This window comes from Hemicordylus capensis, chromosome 1 (genome assembly GCF_027244095.1).
Source record: "Hemicordylus capensis ecotype Gifberg chromosome 1, rHemCap1.1.pri, whole genome shotgun sequence".
Classification (NCBI taxonomy): domain Eukaryota; kingdom Metazoa; phylum Chordata; class Lepidosauria; order Squamata; family Cordylidae; genus Hemicordylus; species Hemicordylus capensis.
Genome location: NC_069657.1, coordinates 406,790,417 through 406,808,198, shown reverse-complemented (window position 1 = coordinate 406,808,198; position 17,782 = coordinate 406,790,417). Strand labels below are relative to the sequence as shown.

At 43.9% G+C, this 17,782-nt stretch overlaps 1 protein-coding gene across 1 annotated transcript in view; it reads left to right on the top strand.

The window, feature by feature from the left end:
- The window catches only part of CAPN13 (calpain 13), a 115,192-nt gene that overhangs the window by 57,424 nt on the left and 39,986 nt on the right, over nucleotides 1–17,782 (top strand). The window contains exons 9-11 of the mRNA XM_053283287.1: nucleotides 9,444–9,604; nucleotides 11,882–12,027; nucleotides 16,908–16,919. Of these exons, the coding sequence (XP_053139262.1) occupies nucleotides 9,444–9,604; nucleotides 11,882–12,027; nucleotides 16,908–16,919 (319 nt within the window). The remainder of the gene's footprint in view (nucleotides 1–9,443; nucleotides 9,605–11,881; nucleotides 12,028–16,907; nucleotides 16,920–17,782) is intronic.

Genomic DNA, 17,782 nt, shown 5'->3' with positions numbered 1-17,782 from the left:
TGGGGAAATAAAAAAAGCCACTAAACATCACCACTTCATCCTAGGGCCTTGAAACCTGACACACATGTTCACTTCAGCAGTGAATTTGAAAAGCATTGATCAGTCCCCTGATATTTGGTGATTTTTTGAAATCTTTGTTAAAAAAATAGCTAAAAGGTTTTTTTAAATAGCTTGTTTCAAGACAGAACTTATTTATTTATTTATTTATTTATTTATTTGATTGATTGATTGATTGATTGATTGATTGATTGATTGATATACCACCCCTCCAAAAATGGCTCAGGGTGATTTACAACAAATAAAAACAAAACAGTTAAAATCAAAACGAAACCAATTAAAAAATTAAAATCATTTAAACATTAAAAACATTGACATTAAAATTATTTAAAACCCAATATTAAAACTAGAAATCTAATTAAAAGCCTGGGTGAATAAATGCATCGTCAGAGCTTTTTAAAAAGTTGCCAGAGATGGGGAGGCTCTTATTTCAACAGGGAGTGCATTCCAAAGTCCAGGGGAAGCAATGGAGAAGGCCCGTTCTTGAGTAGCCACCTAACGAGTTGGCGGCAACTGCAGGCGAACCTCTCTAGATGATCTCAACAGGTGGTGGGGCTCATGGGGAAGAAGACGTTCTCCTAAATACCCAGGGCCCAAGCTGTTTAATAAACAGCACCTTGTATTTTGCCCGGAAACGTATCAGCAGCCAGTGTAATTCTTTCAACACAGGAGTGATATGGTTTCTCCTAGATGATGCTGCATTCTGGACAAACTGCAGTTTCTGGACTACGTACAAAGACTGTCCCACATAGAGAGCATTTCAGTAATCCAGCCTAGAGGTCACCAGCATTTGTACCACCGTTTTGAGGTCATTCATCTTAAGAAATAGATGCAGCTGGCATATAAGCCGAAGCCGATAAAAAGCACCTCTGTCCACCACCTCAACCTGGGACACCATGGAGAGGTTTGGATCCAGAAGCACCCCCAGACTGCATACCTGTTCCTTCTGGAGGAGCGTGACCTCATCCCGAAACAGTAGATCAAAATCGTCTCCCGAGTTCTGACCCGGCACAATAAGTACCTCCGTCTTATCTGGATTCAGCCTCAGTTTGTTATCCCTCATCCAGCCCATTACTGCCTCCAGGCAGGCATTTAGGGAGGTTATGCCTTCTTCTGATGAGGCTGACATGGAGAGGTAGATTTGGATGTCATCAGTATACTGATAACACCCTGCACCAAATCTCCTGATGATCTCTTCCAGTGGTTTCATGTAGATGTTAAACATCAGAGACAATACAGAACCCTGAGGGATACCATACAAAAGTTCAGATTTTGAATAACAACAGTCTCCATGGGACACCATCTGGAATCTGCCCATGAGGTAGGATCGGAACCACTGCAGTGCCTTCCACTCCCAATCCCCTCAGACATTCCAGAAGGATACTATGGTCAATAGTATTGAAAGCCGCCAAGAGATCCAAAAGGACTAACAGAGTCACACTCCCTATGTCAATTCCCAATTGGAGATCATCTGTCGGACCGACCAAGGCAGTCTCCACCCCATAGCCCACCTGAAAGCCAGTTTGAAATGGGTCTAGATATGTTAGAGGTTGTTGATTTTTACCCACAATAGGTAAAACAGCAGAGCACTAAGGAATGAGCACACACTCCAGTTACAGAGTAGATAGCAGAGGATGGTTTGGATATTGCAGCTATTTAGAGAAAACACATGGAGATCCTTGTGTGACTAAACACTAAACATTTATTGGTTAAATACACTTAGACAGGAAAGACCTATATCTAATCTAAAGGACTACATAGTGGATAGGTAAGGAGAGAGAGAGAGAGAGATGTTTCCATCTGCTCTCTAGGAAGAAAGGAAGGATTGTGACTCAGCACAGGAAGTGCTGCAGAGTCAGTTCAGGCGTCATAGAGTAGGGACAGGTAGGGAGACCCTTACTCACTGTCCAGGGGCGTAGCAAGGTTGGAGTGGGCCCAGAGACAAGATTTTAAAATGGGCCCCCAGCGCCTCAAAGTCCAGGGCCTCCGCACACCCCAGGCCCCCAAGGATTTAAGTCTGATATTCCAAAATAAGTATGCTGCCTGCAAATACATTTCACTGAATACACACACACACCTCACAATATATAGTGATATACATTGAGTACTATACATTTGTATTACTTTTAATGCCTAGAACACACTAGAAAGATGAATTATTAAAATGGGCCCCTCGCTGCAGATTAGCAAAGGAGACTTTCAACCATGCAGGGTGAACCTATGTTTGTTTTCTCAGAATTCTGAACAAATTCAGTCAAGTTTGATTGCAGGAGGTTTTTCACAGGAGGCTTTTAAAGCCCTTTAAGACACATCTCCTCTGGAATGGAGGTGCTGCATTCACATGTTGGCCAGATTTACCCTGAAGTCCCTGCAAGTTATTGAGGAGCAGTTCACACACAAGAAAAATAAAATAAAAGCACCACACATGCTTCACAGTTCTCACTCAGACCTTCTGGGTTGCAAAACAACTTGAACATAAGTGCATTTATAAATGAATGAATGAATAAATAAAATTAATAAAATACTGTTCCAGAAGTTTTTGCAATTTTCTGCCATGAAACAAGCCACTTATAGGACTTTTTAGATAGTGTTTTTTTAAGTCAGCAAATTTTCCAAGCTGTTTCAAAATAAATATTCAGAGACTTCTCGGTCCCTCCCCCCACCCATATCCAAGCCTTATGGCAAGCAGATCCCTATATATGGGAGAGGGGGCGGGAAAGGTAACCACAAAAAGGAGTTCACACTCTACCTGGCAAATGCTGGTCTGGGTTAAGCAGGGCAGCAAGAGGTCTTCTGCTGCAGAGAACACTCTGGCTGCCTCCTCCTTCCTGGCTGGCTTGGGCCCTACTCGAGTTCAGGCTTCACTGCGGCCTACAGGAGGCCTCTGTGGAAGCCCCGCCCACCCGCCGATCAGCTGAGAGGCGGGAGAAAAGGAGCTCTTTGCAGCTTGCCTGCTGCTTCGATTGCGGGCCAGCAGAACAAGCAGGAGAGACGGCGAAGAGGGCAAGTGGCTGAGGGGCCTTGGGGCTGGGCAGGGGGCAATGGGGAGTCACATGAGGTGCCTCTGGGGTGCCCCTCCAGGCAGTGGGGCCCCCAGACAACTGTCTCCCCTTGCCCTATCATTGTTACGCACCTGTCACTGTCTCTACTCTCAATGCCCCTAGTGGTCATTAGGACAGTTGGTGCAAAAGGTCGATGCACTGGAAGTTCATCTCCAACACCCCTTCTCATCGCCTGTCGCACCTGGTCACGACTCCCATCTTCTCACGAAGCATCTGGAATCTGTCTCTGGATAATGGCTTAGTTAATCCATCTGCCAGCATCTCTTCTGTGGGGCAGTACCTCAGCTGGACCACCCCTTTTTCTTGCAAGTCCCGAACATAGTGGTACTTTATGGGAATATGCTTAGTTCGAGATTTCATCTTCTCCATTTGGGAGATCTGGATACAACTTTGGTTGTCCTCAAACATCACTGTGGGTTTTGGTTCCTCGATGCCAAAGTCCGATAGTAGTTGGTGTATCCATACTGCTTCTCTGCATGCTTCACTTGCTGAAACGTACTCCGCTTCTGTGGATGACTGTGCAACAAGTGACTGCTTGTGGCTACTCCAAGTTATGGCTCCACCTCCATACAGGAACAGGTGTCCACTTGTGGACTTGCGGTCCGTTCTGTCCTTGCCCCAGTCTGCATCCACATATCCCACAAGTTTGGGATTGCTGTTTGCTGGGATCTCCAATACATAATGTGCAGTACCTTTCAGGTACCTTCCCAGTCTTTTGACCGCTATCCAGTCCTTGTTCGTTGGCACACTCACTTTTCTGCTCAGGATTCCCACTGCTGAGGCAATGACTTGCATTGTCACTGTGGCTATGTACAAGAGTTTTCCAATTGCCTTTCTCTACTGGTTGTTGGCTGGTAAAGGCTGGCTGTCCTCATCTTGCTTCCAGAAATCAGCATCCATTGGTGTGCTGACTTCATTGGCATCTATCAGTCCCAGGCATTCTAAAAGATCTTTTATCTTCTGTTTTTGGTTGAGAAGGAATGTTCTGTTCTCTTCTCTTTCTATTTGGATGCCAAGGTAATATGAGATGCTTCCGAGTTCCTTCACCTCTATTTCCTTGTTCAGATGTTGTACAATTTCATGACTGTCTTGCATTTCCTCATGTGCAGGAATCAAATCATCAATGTAAGTCAGAATGTAAGTCCATCTATTGTCTCTGAGTCTAGAATATAGGCAGGGGTCAGCTTTTCCTTGCGTGAACCCCTCCTTAAGTAGTAATTGATTCAGTTTCTCATTCCATGCTCTGGCTGCCTGCTTTAAGCCATAGATGCTCTTTTGCAGTTTGCACACTAGCCCCTTCTTTCTAGGTTCCTTAAAGCCTGGTGGTTGTTGCATGTAGATGTCTTCCTCGATTTCCCCATGTAGGAAGGCAGTCTTTATATCCAAGTGTTCAACTTGCATCCCTTTGGCTGCTGCCACGCTGAGCAATGTTCTAATTGACGTGTGTTTCACAACTGGTGCAAGAGTCTCGTCATAGTCCTGACCATAGATTTGGGAGTATCCTTTGGCTACTAGTCTGGCTTTGTAGCGCTGTACATCCCCTTCTGCATCCTGCTTGACTCTGAAGACCCATTTGCATCCCACAGTCTTTCTTCCAGCGGGTAGTTCCACAAGTCTCCAAGTCTCATTTTTGTGCAAGGAGTCAATTTCTTCCATTGCTGCTTTTCTCCACTTCTCAGCTTCATCAGCTGGCAACCTTTCTATATCTTGCCACATAGTGGGTTCTTGCATCTCTCCTCCTTTAGCCATGAGTGAGAGTCTGTTAGGAGGAACCCCTTTGTTATGCCTCTGTGAGTGCCTCAGTTCTGGTTCTGGTTGTGCAGCCCCTTCTGAATCTGGCACTGATTCCTCGGGATCGCTGCTTGACTCCAGATCCATTTGAGTCAAATCATATGGCTCTTTATTCATCTGGATTTCTGGGGAAATCTTTGATGCTTCACCTTTATTTGGTCTTTGTCTTTCATCGAAATACACTGCATTGCAGACTTTGACCTTTCCACTCTTTGGATCAAGGATTCTGTATCCTCTAGATTCATAGCCAACAAAAATTCCCAGTTCACATCTGCAATTGAGTTTGGTCCTCTTTGCTTTGGGAATATATGCATAGGCCATTGAACCAAACACTCTGAAGTTTCTTAGGGAAGGTTTTCTGTCATGCCAAAGTTCAAATGGTGTCTTATTTGTTGCCCTGGTTGGCAATCTGTTTTGCAGGTAGTTAGCAGTCACCACTGCTTCACCCCAGAACCTGTCTGCTAGATTGGCATCATGCAGTAGACATTTGGTCATTTCCACTAGAGATCTGTTCTTTCTCTCAGCTACCCTGTTGAGCTGTCCAGTAAATGGAGGGGTAGTCTGGTGAGAGATACCATTTGATTTCTTGAATTCTTTCATCTGGTTTGACATATATTCCCCTCCATTGTCTGACCTCAAACACTGGGGCTTCCTTACAAATTTGTTGTTCACCAGTGCAATATACTCTTTAAATTTCTCAAACACCTGGCTTTTCTCTCTTAGAACATACACATAGCAAAATCGGGAGTAATCATCAATGAAAGTCAGGACATACCTATTTCCACCTGAACTGACCGGTAACGGCCGACAAACATCTGAGTGCACCAGTTCCAAAATGCTCCCAGACTGTACACTTCCCTTTGCCGGAAAGGTTGGCTTGACTCCCTTTTTAAGAATGCAACACTGACATCTGCTGGCCATTTCTGGACATGCCCTTATATTAAATCCCTTGGTTAGTTTCCTCATTTGGGAGTCAGTTTTAAAGTCTAGGCTTCGATGGCCCAATTTTCTGTGTCATAAGGAATCACAATTTTTGTGTTGGCAACTACTTGCCACGTTTGCTTGTGCAGTAGCACAGTCCACTTCAAAAAGTCCATCATCCCGCATGTGGGCAGTCATGATTAACTCATTACCTTTAGAGATGTAGCATACTTCATTTTCAAAAATTGCTTTGCACCCCTTCTTGAGTCCATGCCCAATTGAAATCAAGTTGACTTGCATCTCTGGCACAAAAAGTGCATCATTTATCTTAACCTCATAAGCTTCAGTAGCAGAGCCACAAAGTATCTTTGCTGTCCCCTTGCCTGCCACACTTATCTTCCTTGAATCTGCTAATGTGACATCCGATTTGTAGCATGTGTCGAGTTCAATGAACAAATTACGATCACAGATTATATTCTGGGATGCACCTGTGTCCTGGATGAAAGTGTGACCCTGTGTTCGCTCTCCTAAGGTAATGCTGTAGCTCTTGGCATTACTCCACGAAAAACTCATTTAAAACATCACAGCAAATAATTGTTGGTTCCAAGTACCGATTCAAGGGGGAAGGGGCACACATTAGCCCCTTCACAACCCTGGACAACTTCACCGGACGTGAACTTGCAGAAACGATAAGGGAGGAAAAGAATCACTTCTTTGCTGCACGTATCGCCTGAGCATAGATCTTCAAATGCACTCTACTGTATGTAGTAATCTGTCGGATTTGAGTCAAGTCTTTTCCCACTTGCACTCTAGTCTACCTCACCACTTCAGCACCTGTAGTTCTTCTGTATATCAAGGGGCCAGTTTCGAAGTGAGTTGGAGAGGACACTTAGGAGCGATCGTGTCCACTGCCCTGGTGAGTTCATTATTCCAATTCTCCACCAGAGTATTGACAGGATCACCAGCAGAGCCAACACTAAATCCCTCCAAGGCTTCTCGGAATCCTATTGGATCCAATAACCTTCTCGGGCAGACCATTTTAATGGGCCCATGGGCCCTGCAGAGGTGGAACGTGGTTGTGAATCCAGCCTTAACCAGATGGTGGTCCATCCATGACAATAGGGAAATCACCAGAATCCCAACCCATGGAACACTACCCTGATCAGAGTAAAAGACCAGTTCAAGTGTGTGACCAGAAATATGTGTCCGTCCCGAGAACACTTGAGATAGGCCCATAGTTGTCATGGCCATTGTTCATGAACTCCTGAACTGCCCCGGACAAATTGGTCCCAAAGTGAACACTGAAGTTGCCCAGCACCACAACCCTGGGAGACTCCAATGCCAAACCTGAGACCAAGTCCGTCAGCTCAGTTAGGGACTCCTCCGGGCAGTGGGGCGATCAGTACAACAACAGAAATCCCAGTCTATCCCTGGTCCCCAAACTTAAGTACACACATTCAGTATGGTCGGACACTTTGAAATGGATCCTGGCAAATAAGATATTGTTCTTTTAGACCACAGCCACTCCACCTCGCCGCCCATGTCCCCTCCCCTGCTCCTCAACAGAGTACCCTGGAGGGAGAGGCTGGGACCAGACTGGGCTACCAGCCTCCTCCAACAAATTATCTGTAATACATACCAGATCTGCTCCTTCATCCAGAATCAGATCACAGATGATTTTGGGTTTTTTCTAGACCACCCTGGCATTACAAAGGAGCAAGACGAGGTTCTGTGAGTGAGGGGCATTTCTTTCCAAGGTCAAAGAGCTAGCAGGTCAGCCAGAAGAGGAAACAACAATTATGTTTCTGATCTCCCTTCTCCTGCAATGGTCTGCTGACTTGTCAACATTACTTCTTCTATTCCCCACCACCACTGGAATAGCTGCCCCATAATCAGTGGATACACCCCCTGTCTCCCCATCTCCAGACAAACCCAGAAACATTAGAACTCAACTCACTCAGGATTTTAAAACGGAAGCCAAATTAAAATACCTACCCACCTTTACACACCACAAAGGATATTGAGCCAAACACTTGTCCCTCACCATCGTTATCCCGCAAGGTGGCCCCTTCTGTGACCCCACTGGTGGTGGGTCCACCACCATAGGCAGTATTCCTATAACAGCCCAGAACTGGGCAAGTGACCCCCAGGAACTGCTGAGTCACTCAACCCTGGCCCCAGTCCTGCACACACTCTTCCCACAGATGTTACCCAGAGGCAGCAGGCAGCAGTCTCACAGGGGAAGCAGAAGCAGGCAGGCAGCAACAGCAGCAGGAGCCACCAGCACCCCCTCGCTCTCTCACATTGGGCAACACTGGATGGGAAGCAGATGGACTCTTCCTCCCCTCTGCTAGGCTTCTAGGCTTCACAAAAACTTATGAAACTGATGACCCTCCTTGGACCATCATTCCACCAACATGTGGAGGAACCTGCCCTTTGCCTTCATAAAAAGGGGTAACAGCATGCCCCTTTTGCCCCTCCTTTTATATTTCTGGCATAGATGGGCATACAGTTATGAAATCTGGCACACATGAAGTTCACATTGGATGAAATCTGTGTAATTTATTTAAAAGTTATGGGTCAATCCCCTGGTTTTTGGTGAATTTTTTGCGGGGGGGATTCTTTTTTAAAAATGGCTAAAAATGGTGAAAGCTGTCTTGTTTCTAGCCAGGACTTTACAAAAGATTTTGGATCTGAAGCCCCTCATTGTACCATCATTTTACCCCCAAGTGGAGGAAAAAGGACATTCCTTTAATTTTATATTAATTTTTTCTTCTACATTGCAGGAACAGGCAGACCTTTTAAAAGGGATTAAAAGAACTTCACACCATTAAGGCATTCCTCAATGGTTAGAAGGGAAAGTGAGAAATTCTTTCTTACCACAAAACAGAAACATTCAAAGTACTTTCGTTTTTACTGGTTGTGTGCTTCTGCAATGGGGAAGAAAAAGAAGAAGCCTGATTTCGCCATTTGAAATATATTTTTCAAAAATTCACCAAAAATCAGAGGATTAACCCCTAGCTTTGAGAGAAATTACACATAGTCCTGCCAAGGTGGACTTCATGTGTGCCAGATTTCATAACTGTATGCCGATCCATTTCAGAAATATAAAAGGGGGGGGAAGGGGGCATGTTGTCACCCCTTTTCATGAAAGCAAAAGGCAGATTCCTTCACATGCTGGAGAAATGATTGTCCAAAGAGGATCATCATTTTCAGATGTTTTTGTAAAACTTCACAATTTTTAGCCATTTTTTAAAACAAAAAATTCAAAAACTCACCAAAAATAAAGGAATTCTCTACAGTGAGCCCTGACCTCTTTCCCTGTGTGTGTGGTATGTTTCAAGGCACTGGGACCAACCAGTTATTTTTGTTGACTTTTTAAATTTCCCCATTGACTGCTATGGAGAAAAATTCTAATTTAAGTCAGAATTCAGATTCACATTCCGAATCTGATCCAATATCTGACATTGTCAGAGCCTATAAAATCTGAATCCAATACTGTCAAATTCAGATCAGGTCGAATCCGAATCCCAATCTTCTGAGTGTGCACAGGCCTAGTGACTACTAATATCAGCTTGAAGCATCAGCATGAAATATTTTGTCTTTTTTCAGGATATCATATCAAGATTTCAAACAACAATTTTCCTTCCTGTATGTTTGCAATAATGTGCCAACATTCCTGGACTTTGGAGAACAGAGCCGCACCACATGGTTGATGGATATGCATGTCAACCAGTGGGCTCGAGGACTGACAGGAAGCACCCGTCAGAAAGGTAATCACCTTAGCTCTATATTTATAGTTTCTTTACATTTTTCAACCAACACATTTCATAGGCTCTTGGCACTGATGCCAATGGTAAATCCCTCCTGTATTCTACCAAAGAAAACCATATGGCTCTGTGGTCACCAGGAATCGACATCAACTTGACAGCACAACTTTACTTTACTTTACTTTAGGCTCTGATTATCTTTGCATGTTCCGGACATGCAAAAATAAGGCAGAGCCTAGAGCCTAAGAGCCTATGAATGGAACATGATGTTCCATTGGTGTCTGTGTCTGTAGCCTTTTTCTTCTATATTTGAATATAGCAATTCCATAATCTTGTATAGCAGTAAATAGCAGCTGTCAAGGCTTTCCGGGCATTGCTTTTATTATTACATGCTGCTGTTCAGGAAGGCATTCAGGTTACATAAGGCTCCCAATTAAAGATCTGCCATTCAAGCACTTATCAGGTCCGTACTCACTTAGTTTCAACAATGCTATGCTATCAGGTGCTCCCAGTCAACAGGGATGTCTGTGTATATGCGGAGCCTGTCATCACTTATACAGGACTGAGGGTCAAGGCTTCTAAGTCAGCATACAACTTAATAGTATATCACATAGGAAGGTTGGAGTGGACCCTGAAGGGAAAAGATAGATCCCCTCCCCCTTGCCCTCCCTTCTTCTTTAGACAGGTGCAAGGGGAAGAGCAAAGAGTTAGCTGTCACCCCTCCAATACCCCCCTCCATCAGGGCCCCAAGGACATTTGCCACCCACCCCACACACATATACATTTCAGTTATAGCTATGCCCTAGGGATGTGCATGAAGCATTTCATGCATATCCAGGGGGATAGAGAGAGGGCACTTTAAAAGGAGGAAGGCAAGTCTTACCTGCTCCTCCCCGACCCCACCGTGGCACTGTGGGTATTAACCCAACTGCCCGCAGGTGGCGTCTGCATGAAGATGGGGTCCGCACTGTGCATGTGCAGATACAATTTACATGGTCAGCAACACCATGCTGACCATGGAAATGGCATCCGCGCATGCGCAGTCACCATTTATGTGCCGATGCCACCCACGGTCTGCTGGAAGCAGCACTGTAGCTGCATGGTGCAGCGTTTAATTCCGACAGGGCAGCGGGTGGCAGCAGAGGAATGACGAAATTTTCTATGGTAAACTGAACTCAGTTCCTAAGGAATGTTTGTGGGGGAAGGGTGGAGAAAAGAAGTATTCTTGTTTTATCCTGTTAAGAATAGCCTTGCTGGATCAGGCCCAAGGCCTATCTAGTCCAGCATCCTGTTTCTCACAGTGGCCCACCAGATGCCTCTGGGAAGACTACATGCAGGAGTTTAAGGCATGCCCTCTTTCCCACTGTGGCTCCTCTGCAACTGGTAGCAATAGCAATAGCACTTACATTTATATACCGCTCTATAGCTGGAAGCTCTCTAAGCGGTTTACAATGATTTAGCATATTGCCCCCCAACATTCTGGGTACTCATTTTACCGACCTCGGAAGGATGGAAGGCTGAGTCAACCTTGAGCCCCTGGTCAGGATCGAACTTGCAACCTTCTGGTTACAGGGCGGCAGTTTTACCACTGCACCACCAGGGGCTCTGATCCTGCCTCTGATCGTGGAGGTACCCTATAGCTATCCAGACTAGTAGCCACTGATAGATCTGTCCTTCGTGTATTTGTCTAACCCCCTTTTAAAGCCATCCAAGCTGGTGGCCAACACCACATCCCATGGCAATATAAGAACTGCTATTTTTAACCTGGGCTGGATTCCAAAAGGGTTTCTAAGCTCCTCTAACTAAAGATCTATTTGGCTGCATCTCAGCTTCAGGAGGACAGGGGGAGGAGTATCAGGCTCCTCTCCTTGTGACTGGCTGGCTAATGCTCAGCAAACATCCCTTGCTGTTGAGGCTGTCAGGCTGAGGGAGGGATAGGCTGAACCTGAGCACTAGCCAGTCAGTCAGGAGGTTAGTAGAGTGCTGCCTGACACTCTTCCCCCTCCCTTTCCTAGAGAGGTCTTGCTTTAAGCTGAGATGAGGCCTCTGATCAGAAGCCAACAGGGTGCCAGTGAGCCAAGGAGGCAGAGGGGGAGAGTGCTGTCACCCAACCAGCAGGCCTTCCTCCTCAGGGCCAAAGGACATGCGTTCCACCTTGCTCAATTATATCTACTCTGCAGGGAAAAGGTGGGGGCCCTTGACAAACCTATGTTCTGGCTATGGATTTGATATAGTTGGTTGCATGTTTTAGCTAATAGTGATCATGATTTTTTACAACAGATGCCCTTTCAAGAAACCCTCAGTATTCCTTCCAAGTGCAGGAGCCTGACCTAAAAAACTACAATGTTGCGGTGTCTCTGATGCAAAAACCTGCACATTATACAGGCAGTACAGAACTATTGTCCATTGGTTTCCTGATACGCAAAGTAAGTAAGTAACACCTGTCCACAAGGTTTTTAAAATTATATCTATTGGTAAACATATGCTGATGTTTCATCCCAATTTGGAATAATGTATATAGTCTTCTGTAATGCCATTTGTACAATTTTGGGGTTCCCACAATGTGCATGCATGCAACAGAGTGCTTTTCTAAATCAAGAGGCATGAGCAGTGAGAATGTTTTGATCCATTTGGGCTGCAAAACTAATTGGGCTGACATGATGCGGAAAATCACATTAAATTAAAAGGAGAAGTTAGACAATGCCTAACTTGTCCTTTTAATTTCAATGAGTGATTTGCCTCCATCATGTCAGCCATTCAGACTAAATATACTCAACAGTCATACCATATATGACTAGGAACATATTACAATGAACCATGCATTTTAGTCACGTGAGATTTGAAAAGGCAGTTTAGAATATGCTTTCTTCTGTAGGGATGTGCTGAAATGCGATTCAGAAGCCAAATCACGGCATCATCCCTTTAGAATCGACAGCTTTCCAAGCCCCTTTAACATGGAGGAGAGTAGGTCCATCTCTGCTCCTCTTCTGCTCACTGCCATTTCCATACTGGCTCCCCCCAGCTATCTGTGGGCGCCAGGGGCACTCTCCCCCCCGCCAGCTGCCAGCCTGCCCTCTCATGCATGCACAACGGCCACTTGTGTGTTGGCACCATGCGGGGGCAATGTGGGGAGAGTGTTGCCAGCACCTGCAGATACCTGGGGGGAGTGCTGCCAGAATGGCAATGGCAGAAAGTGGAGGCGGAGCAGGGATGGGCTGGCTCTCCTCCCGCATTAAAGGGGCTGGAAAAGCCCTTGATTTTAAAGGGATCGTGTTTGAGCACATCCCTATTCTCCTGCTCTAGTCCTACTCATTTTCACATGGGAATACTCCAGAGTAACCAGTTTAATGATTGCATGTTAACTCCCTTTGGGATCGGAACCTACTTATCAGATTTCCAAGGCCCTATTGAGGTATCATTCCTAAATAATTATCTCTCTGTTATTCCTCATCTTCAGCTTTTGCTGTTTTTTTCTCAGGATTTAGCAGGTTTTATGGTTTTTCTGTTGTTTCCTTACTTTTAGGTCAAATGACAAATTCTGTCCTTCAGGCTTGGCTTGTGTTCTGCGTATATTATTTATTTATTTCTATTTTATTTCTTGCCTTTGCATTCTACCTTTCAATAAAAAATGTATTCAAGATGCCCTAAATATGAGTAATCATTTAGACAAATGAATGAATGAATTGCCCCCCAGCTTCAGACACTAAGCAAACTAAGTATTTATTAAATAACTAAATAAATGTATTGGCATCAAATCCATACATTGGTTTCCGAAATTCTCAGGGCTGGTTCAGATGTGACACAGACATGGCATTGACATGGCTTGAAAGCTGATGCTCCCCACTTCCCATGCCTGCATGAGCATCTACTTCTGATTTACAATCATAAACCAAGATAGGTTGTTGTGTCTAAACTGACTGATTTTGGCTTATTCCTTGAAAGAAAATGTGATCTGTGCAACTCTCAGAGACATGTTTCCACCAATCAAGAAACAGTTTCTGGAGCCAAATGGCAAAAACCACTGCACTTTGCACAAGTGCTCTGGTGCTTTCTAAGCTTAGAGACTAGCACTGCAAATGTGCTTTTCTTAGAAATGTACTCACACCATTAATTTTTTGATGGCTTTTTCACATGACCATCAGCAGTGTAGGAGAAGCACACAGCCTGGATAGGAGAGCCAGGAGTTCTCCTGATTTTGGGTCATGTGCTTGCAAGGGGAGAAGGTGGGGAGAATGACTGTGTGCGAGGCGACAACTGGGTAGGACAGCGTTTCCTCCTGCTTTAATCAAAAGCTGGAATCTGAGTAGGATGTACTTGTCCTACCCAGTTGCTGCCTCCCACTCGATCATTCTCCCTGCCTCCTACCTTAATGTTTGCAAGCACATCTCCAAAAATCAAGAGAGTGCGCTCAGCTCTGCTACCCAGGCTGAGTGCTTCTGCTACCCTTCCAGTGGCCATGTGGATGAGCCTGGTAGTCAGACACTGACTTCGCTCCTCATCGTCAGTGGTGTCTGTCTTCTAGACACAGATCTCCACATATGTTGGATGGATAGATCAAAGAACAGTCCACAGGTGTTTACAGATCTGGAGTTTGGGAATTGGATGCACTGAAAGAGCCCATCAATGCATGCATGGGCTCATATGGGAGGAGGTGAATACCGAGTTCATCCCTCCCACCACCACCCATACCATCCACATACAAATCCTTTGCTGAAAAAAGTTTGAGTTCAGATTCTAAAGTTTTATAAGATCCTAAGAATCTGTCAAAAAAATAAAAATCATTTCATTTCTGCTTCTGTCCTGCCTACTGTTTTGAAAAGAGCCCCTTACATTGTCTGACCAGCTGATTACATAATGGGAGGGAACTCGCACAGGGAGGAACAAAGAGAGGGATTCCGCACACTTGTGGATGTGATTGCATGCACCTAAGAGAGGGTTTAAATCTCCAAAGTACAAGTCTCATGAGCAGGCCATTTCCACAGTCACATGTAGTTTTCTTGATTTGTATATTAAACCCTGCAGTGTGATTCCAGTCAGGGAGAAACGAATGACAAGACAGGTGGAAAACCTCCATGGAGTAAACAAGAAATGTTATCTGATCCGAGAGAGTTATAATTAGGACTAAAATAATTAATTGAGTAATCAATATGGTTAATTTATTCATTAAGCACAAATTAAAAATGTGGGTTTTTAATTAGATTTTAACTGGACTATCCCCTGGAAGGGTGTTTAGTGCTAATGGCATTCTTGTAAATGTTCCAAGGCAGGGGTCTCAGGAGTGTTTTATAGCTGATTTAAAGAGTATTTAACCACTGAAAGAGTCTATACTACATTTTATTTATTTATTTATTTATTTATTTATTTATTGTTTACACAGTCAGACAGGTGTTATTGACTGGTTTGTTTTATCCAGACATCAAGTCCTTCCCAAGGACCTGGGATGCCAGAATTTTATTGTCAATTGTTATAGATATTGTCGCAGAATATAGGCTGTTCCCAGTAAAGCTGCTTTTTGTAATTGGCTGGTGGTGATTTCTGTGGCCCCTATGGTGTTGAGGTGCTCTTCAAGGTCTTCTGGAACTGCACCCAGGGCACCAATTACCACTGGGATTATTTGGGTCTTTTTCTGCCACAGCCTTTCAATTTCAATGTGTAGATCTTTGTATTTGGTGATTTTTTCTATTTCTTTTTCTTCTATTCTGCTATCCTCTGCTATTGCTATGTCGATTATTTTGGCTTGTTTTTCTTTCTTCTCAACTACAGTTATATCTGGTGTATTGTGTGGCAGATGTTTGTCTGTTTGTAGTCGGAAGTCCCATAATATTTTTACATCTTCATTTTCTTCAACTTTTTCAATTTTATGGTCCCACCAATTCTTGGCTACAGGTAGCTTGTATTTTTTGCAGATGTTCCAGTGTATCATCCCTGCTACTTTGTCATGCCTTTGTTTGTAGTCAGTCTGTGCGATCTTCTTGCAACAGCTGATCAGGTGGTCCACTGTTTCATCTGCTTCTTTACAAAGGTGGCACTTGCTGTTTGTTGTGGATTTTTCGACTTTGGTTCTTATTGCATTTGTTCTTAGTGCCTGTTCTTGTGCAGCCAGTATTAAACCCTCTGTTTCTTTCTTCAAGTTGCCATTCTTAAGCCATTGCCAGGTCTTGGTGATGTCTGATTTTCCACTTATATTGTGCAAATATTGACCATGCAGGGGCTTATTTCTCCATTTTTCTGCTTGGTTCTTGACTTGTTCTTTCTTGTAGGCCTGCTTTGTTTCATTGGTGTTGAATAGTTTCTCGTTCTTGACCATTTTTTTATTATTATTATTATTATTATTATTATTTTGTTGTTGTTGTTGTTGTTACTATGATGAGGATTATGAATATTTATAGACTGCTTTTCAACAAAACAAAGTTATCTAAGTGGTTGTCATAGCAAAGAAATGAGATCATTCCATCTGCCAAAGGGTGTTTGAGTCTTTAAAAAAAAGAAAGACACACGTTATCCAGACTTAAGAGGTCACAATTACCAATTAAGCAAATACTAAGGGGCAGGAGGTCTGTTATGGTCCCCAAGATGTTCTTGATTGTTTCCTCCATAGTCAGAATATTAGACTATAAATCCCCTTGAGGCAAGAACCTGTCTTTTCTGGCATATGAGACTCTAACCCTGTTCAGTCATTATGAAATCCTAGGATGCTGTATGTACAGCAGGGCTGCACAACTTCAGCCCTCCAGTTGGTTTTGGAATACAACTCCCATCATCCCCAGCCATAGTGGCTAATAGTCAAGTATGATGGGAGTTGCAGTCCAACTTCTGTAGGTGGGCTGAAGTTGTGCCACCCTGATGTACAGCCGCCCTGAGGCCATCCCTCCTCCCACTCTCCAGCATTTGCAGAAAGGGGCACTCCAGCATTCCAGTCATGGGAAAATTCTCTCCAGAAGTACAGTGTTTGTCTCTGAGTGCAGACAAATACTGTAGCTGTGGAAAGCAGGGACAGGAGGGTTCCAAGCACGCCAGCTTCCTTACAACTGAATAGGGCTTCCGTAAAGTGCCATGTATAAACAATCCCCCCAAAAGGAGGTTGTTTTGGCAAAAGAAGGATTATTTAGACCAGTTAACTAATCAGCCCGTTCACCCACTGAATGCCATCTGATTGACGGGGTTAATGATGATACCTATAGGGCTAAATATTACTCTTACAGTATTTTAATCTTTCTCTGGTCTGTGATCGAAGTAAAGCTGCATTCATTCATTCAGTCAGTCAGTCAGTATGTTTAATCTTCTTTTCTTCTTTTCTCCCTTTCAGGTTGAACCACAGGTATGTTTTTCCCCCCTTGATTTTGTTTTGTTTTTCTTTTTACTGAAAGGTTGGTAATGTGCCATAAATTAATACAATAGTGTAGGTACAAGGAATAAAAGCTGCTGGCCTATGGGTTCCTGTATAGTTCTTACAATATTCGTTTTAAATGTTTGCCTGTCCTTTTTTTATTTATTTTGATTTGTCTGATTTTTAAAGCTTAATCTTCACATCACTATTGTCCGACATCCAGACTAACGCTGTGCATGTGCAGCCAGTAAGAGCACATATGCAGCAACTGCATGCCTACTTCTGAAGTGCAGCCTCTTGAGCACAAGGGTGGGTGCTTCTCATCAATTTCCCCTTCCCCTGGAAGAGCTTTGTGCAATACACAAATATGTCACTGATGATCATGTAACCGTCACTGAGTGCTTCTGGAAGAAGGGGAGATTGGCAAAAAATCCCACCCCTCCGCACTTAAGTGCCCAGACTTCAGAACTGGGTGTGCTGCTTTTGCACATGTGTTCTTATGGCTGCACATGCACAGTATTAGTTTGGATGTCGGCCACTGTTACTTCCAGGTTGGAAGTGGGAATCTGAGGTTGAGAGATAATGACTTCACTAAAGCTACATTGAGAGTTTGTAGCTAAAGTGGTATTCAAACTTGGATCACCTGGATCCAGTTTCGTAGTGCTATCTGCTTGCAAAAATGTGGAAGTATTACTGGAAAAAAGCAGTTCTCTCTTAAATGGTGGGCCATTAATCAAAAAGGTAATAACAGGAAATTTTAGTCACAATAAAAAGGATTCTTAGTCACAGTAAAAAAGAAGAACCTATCAAAAGTATCTTAATGTGGAAATTAAGAACATGAGAACAGCCCTGCT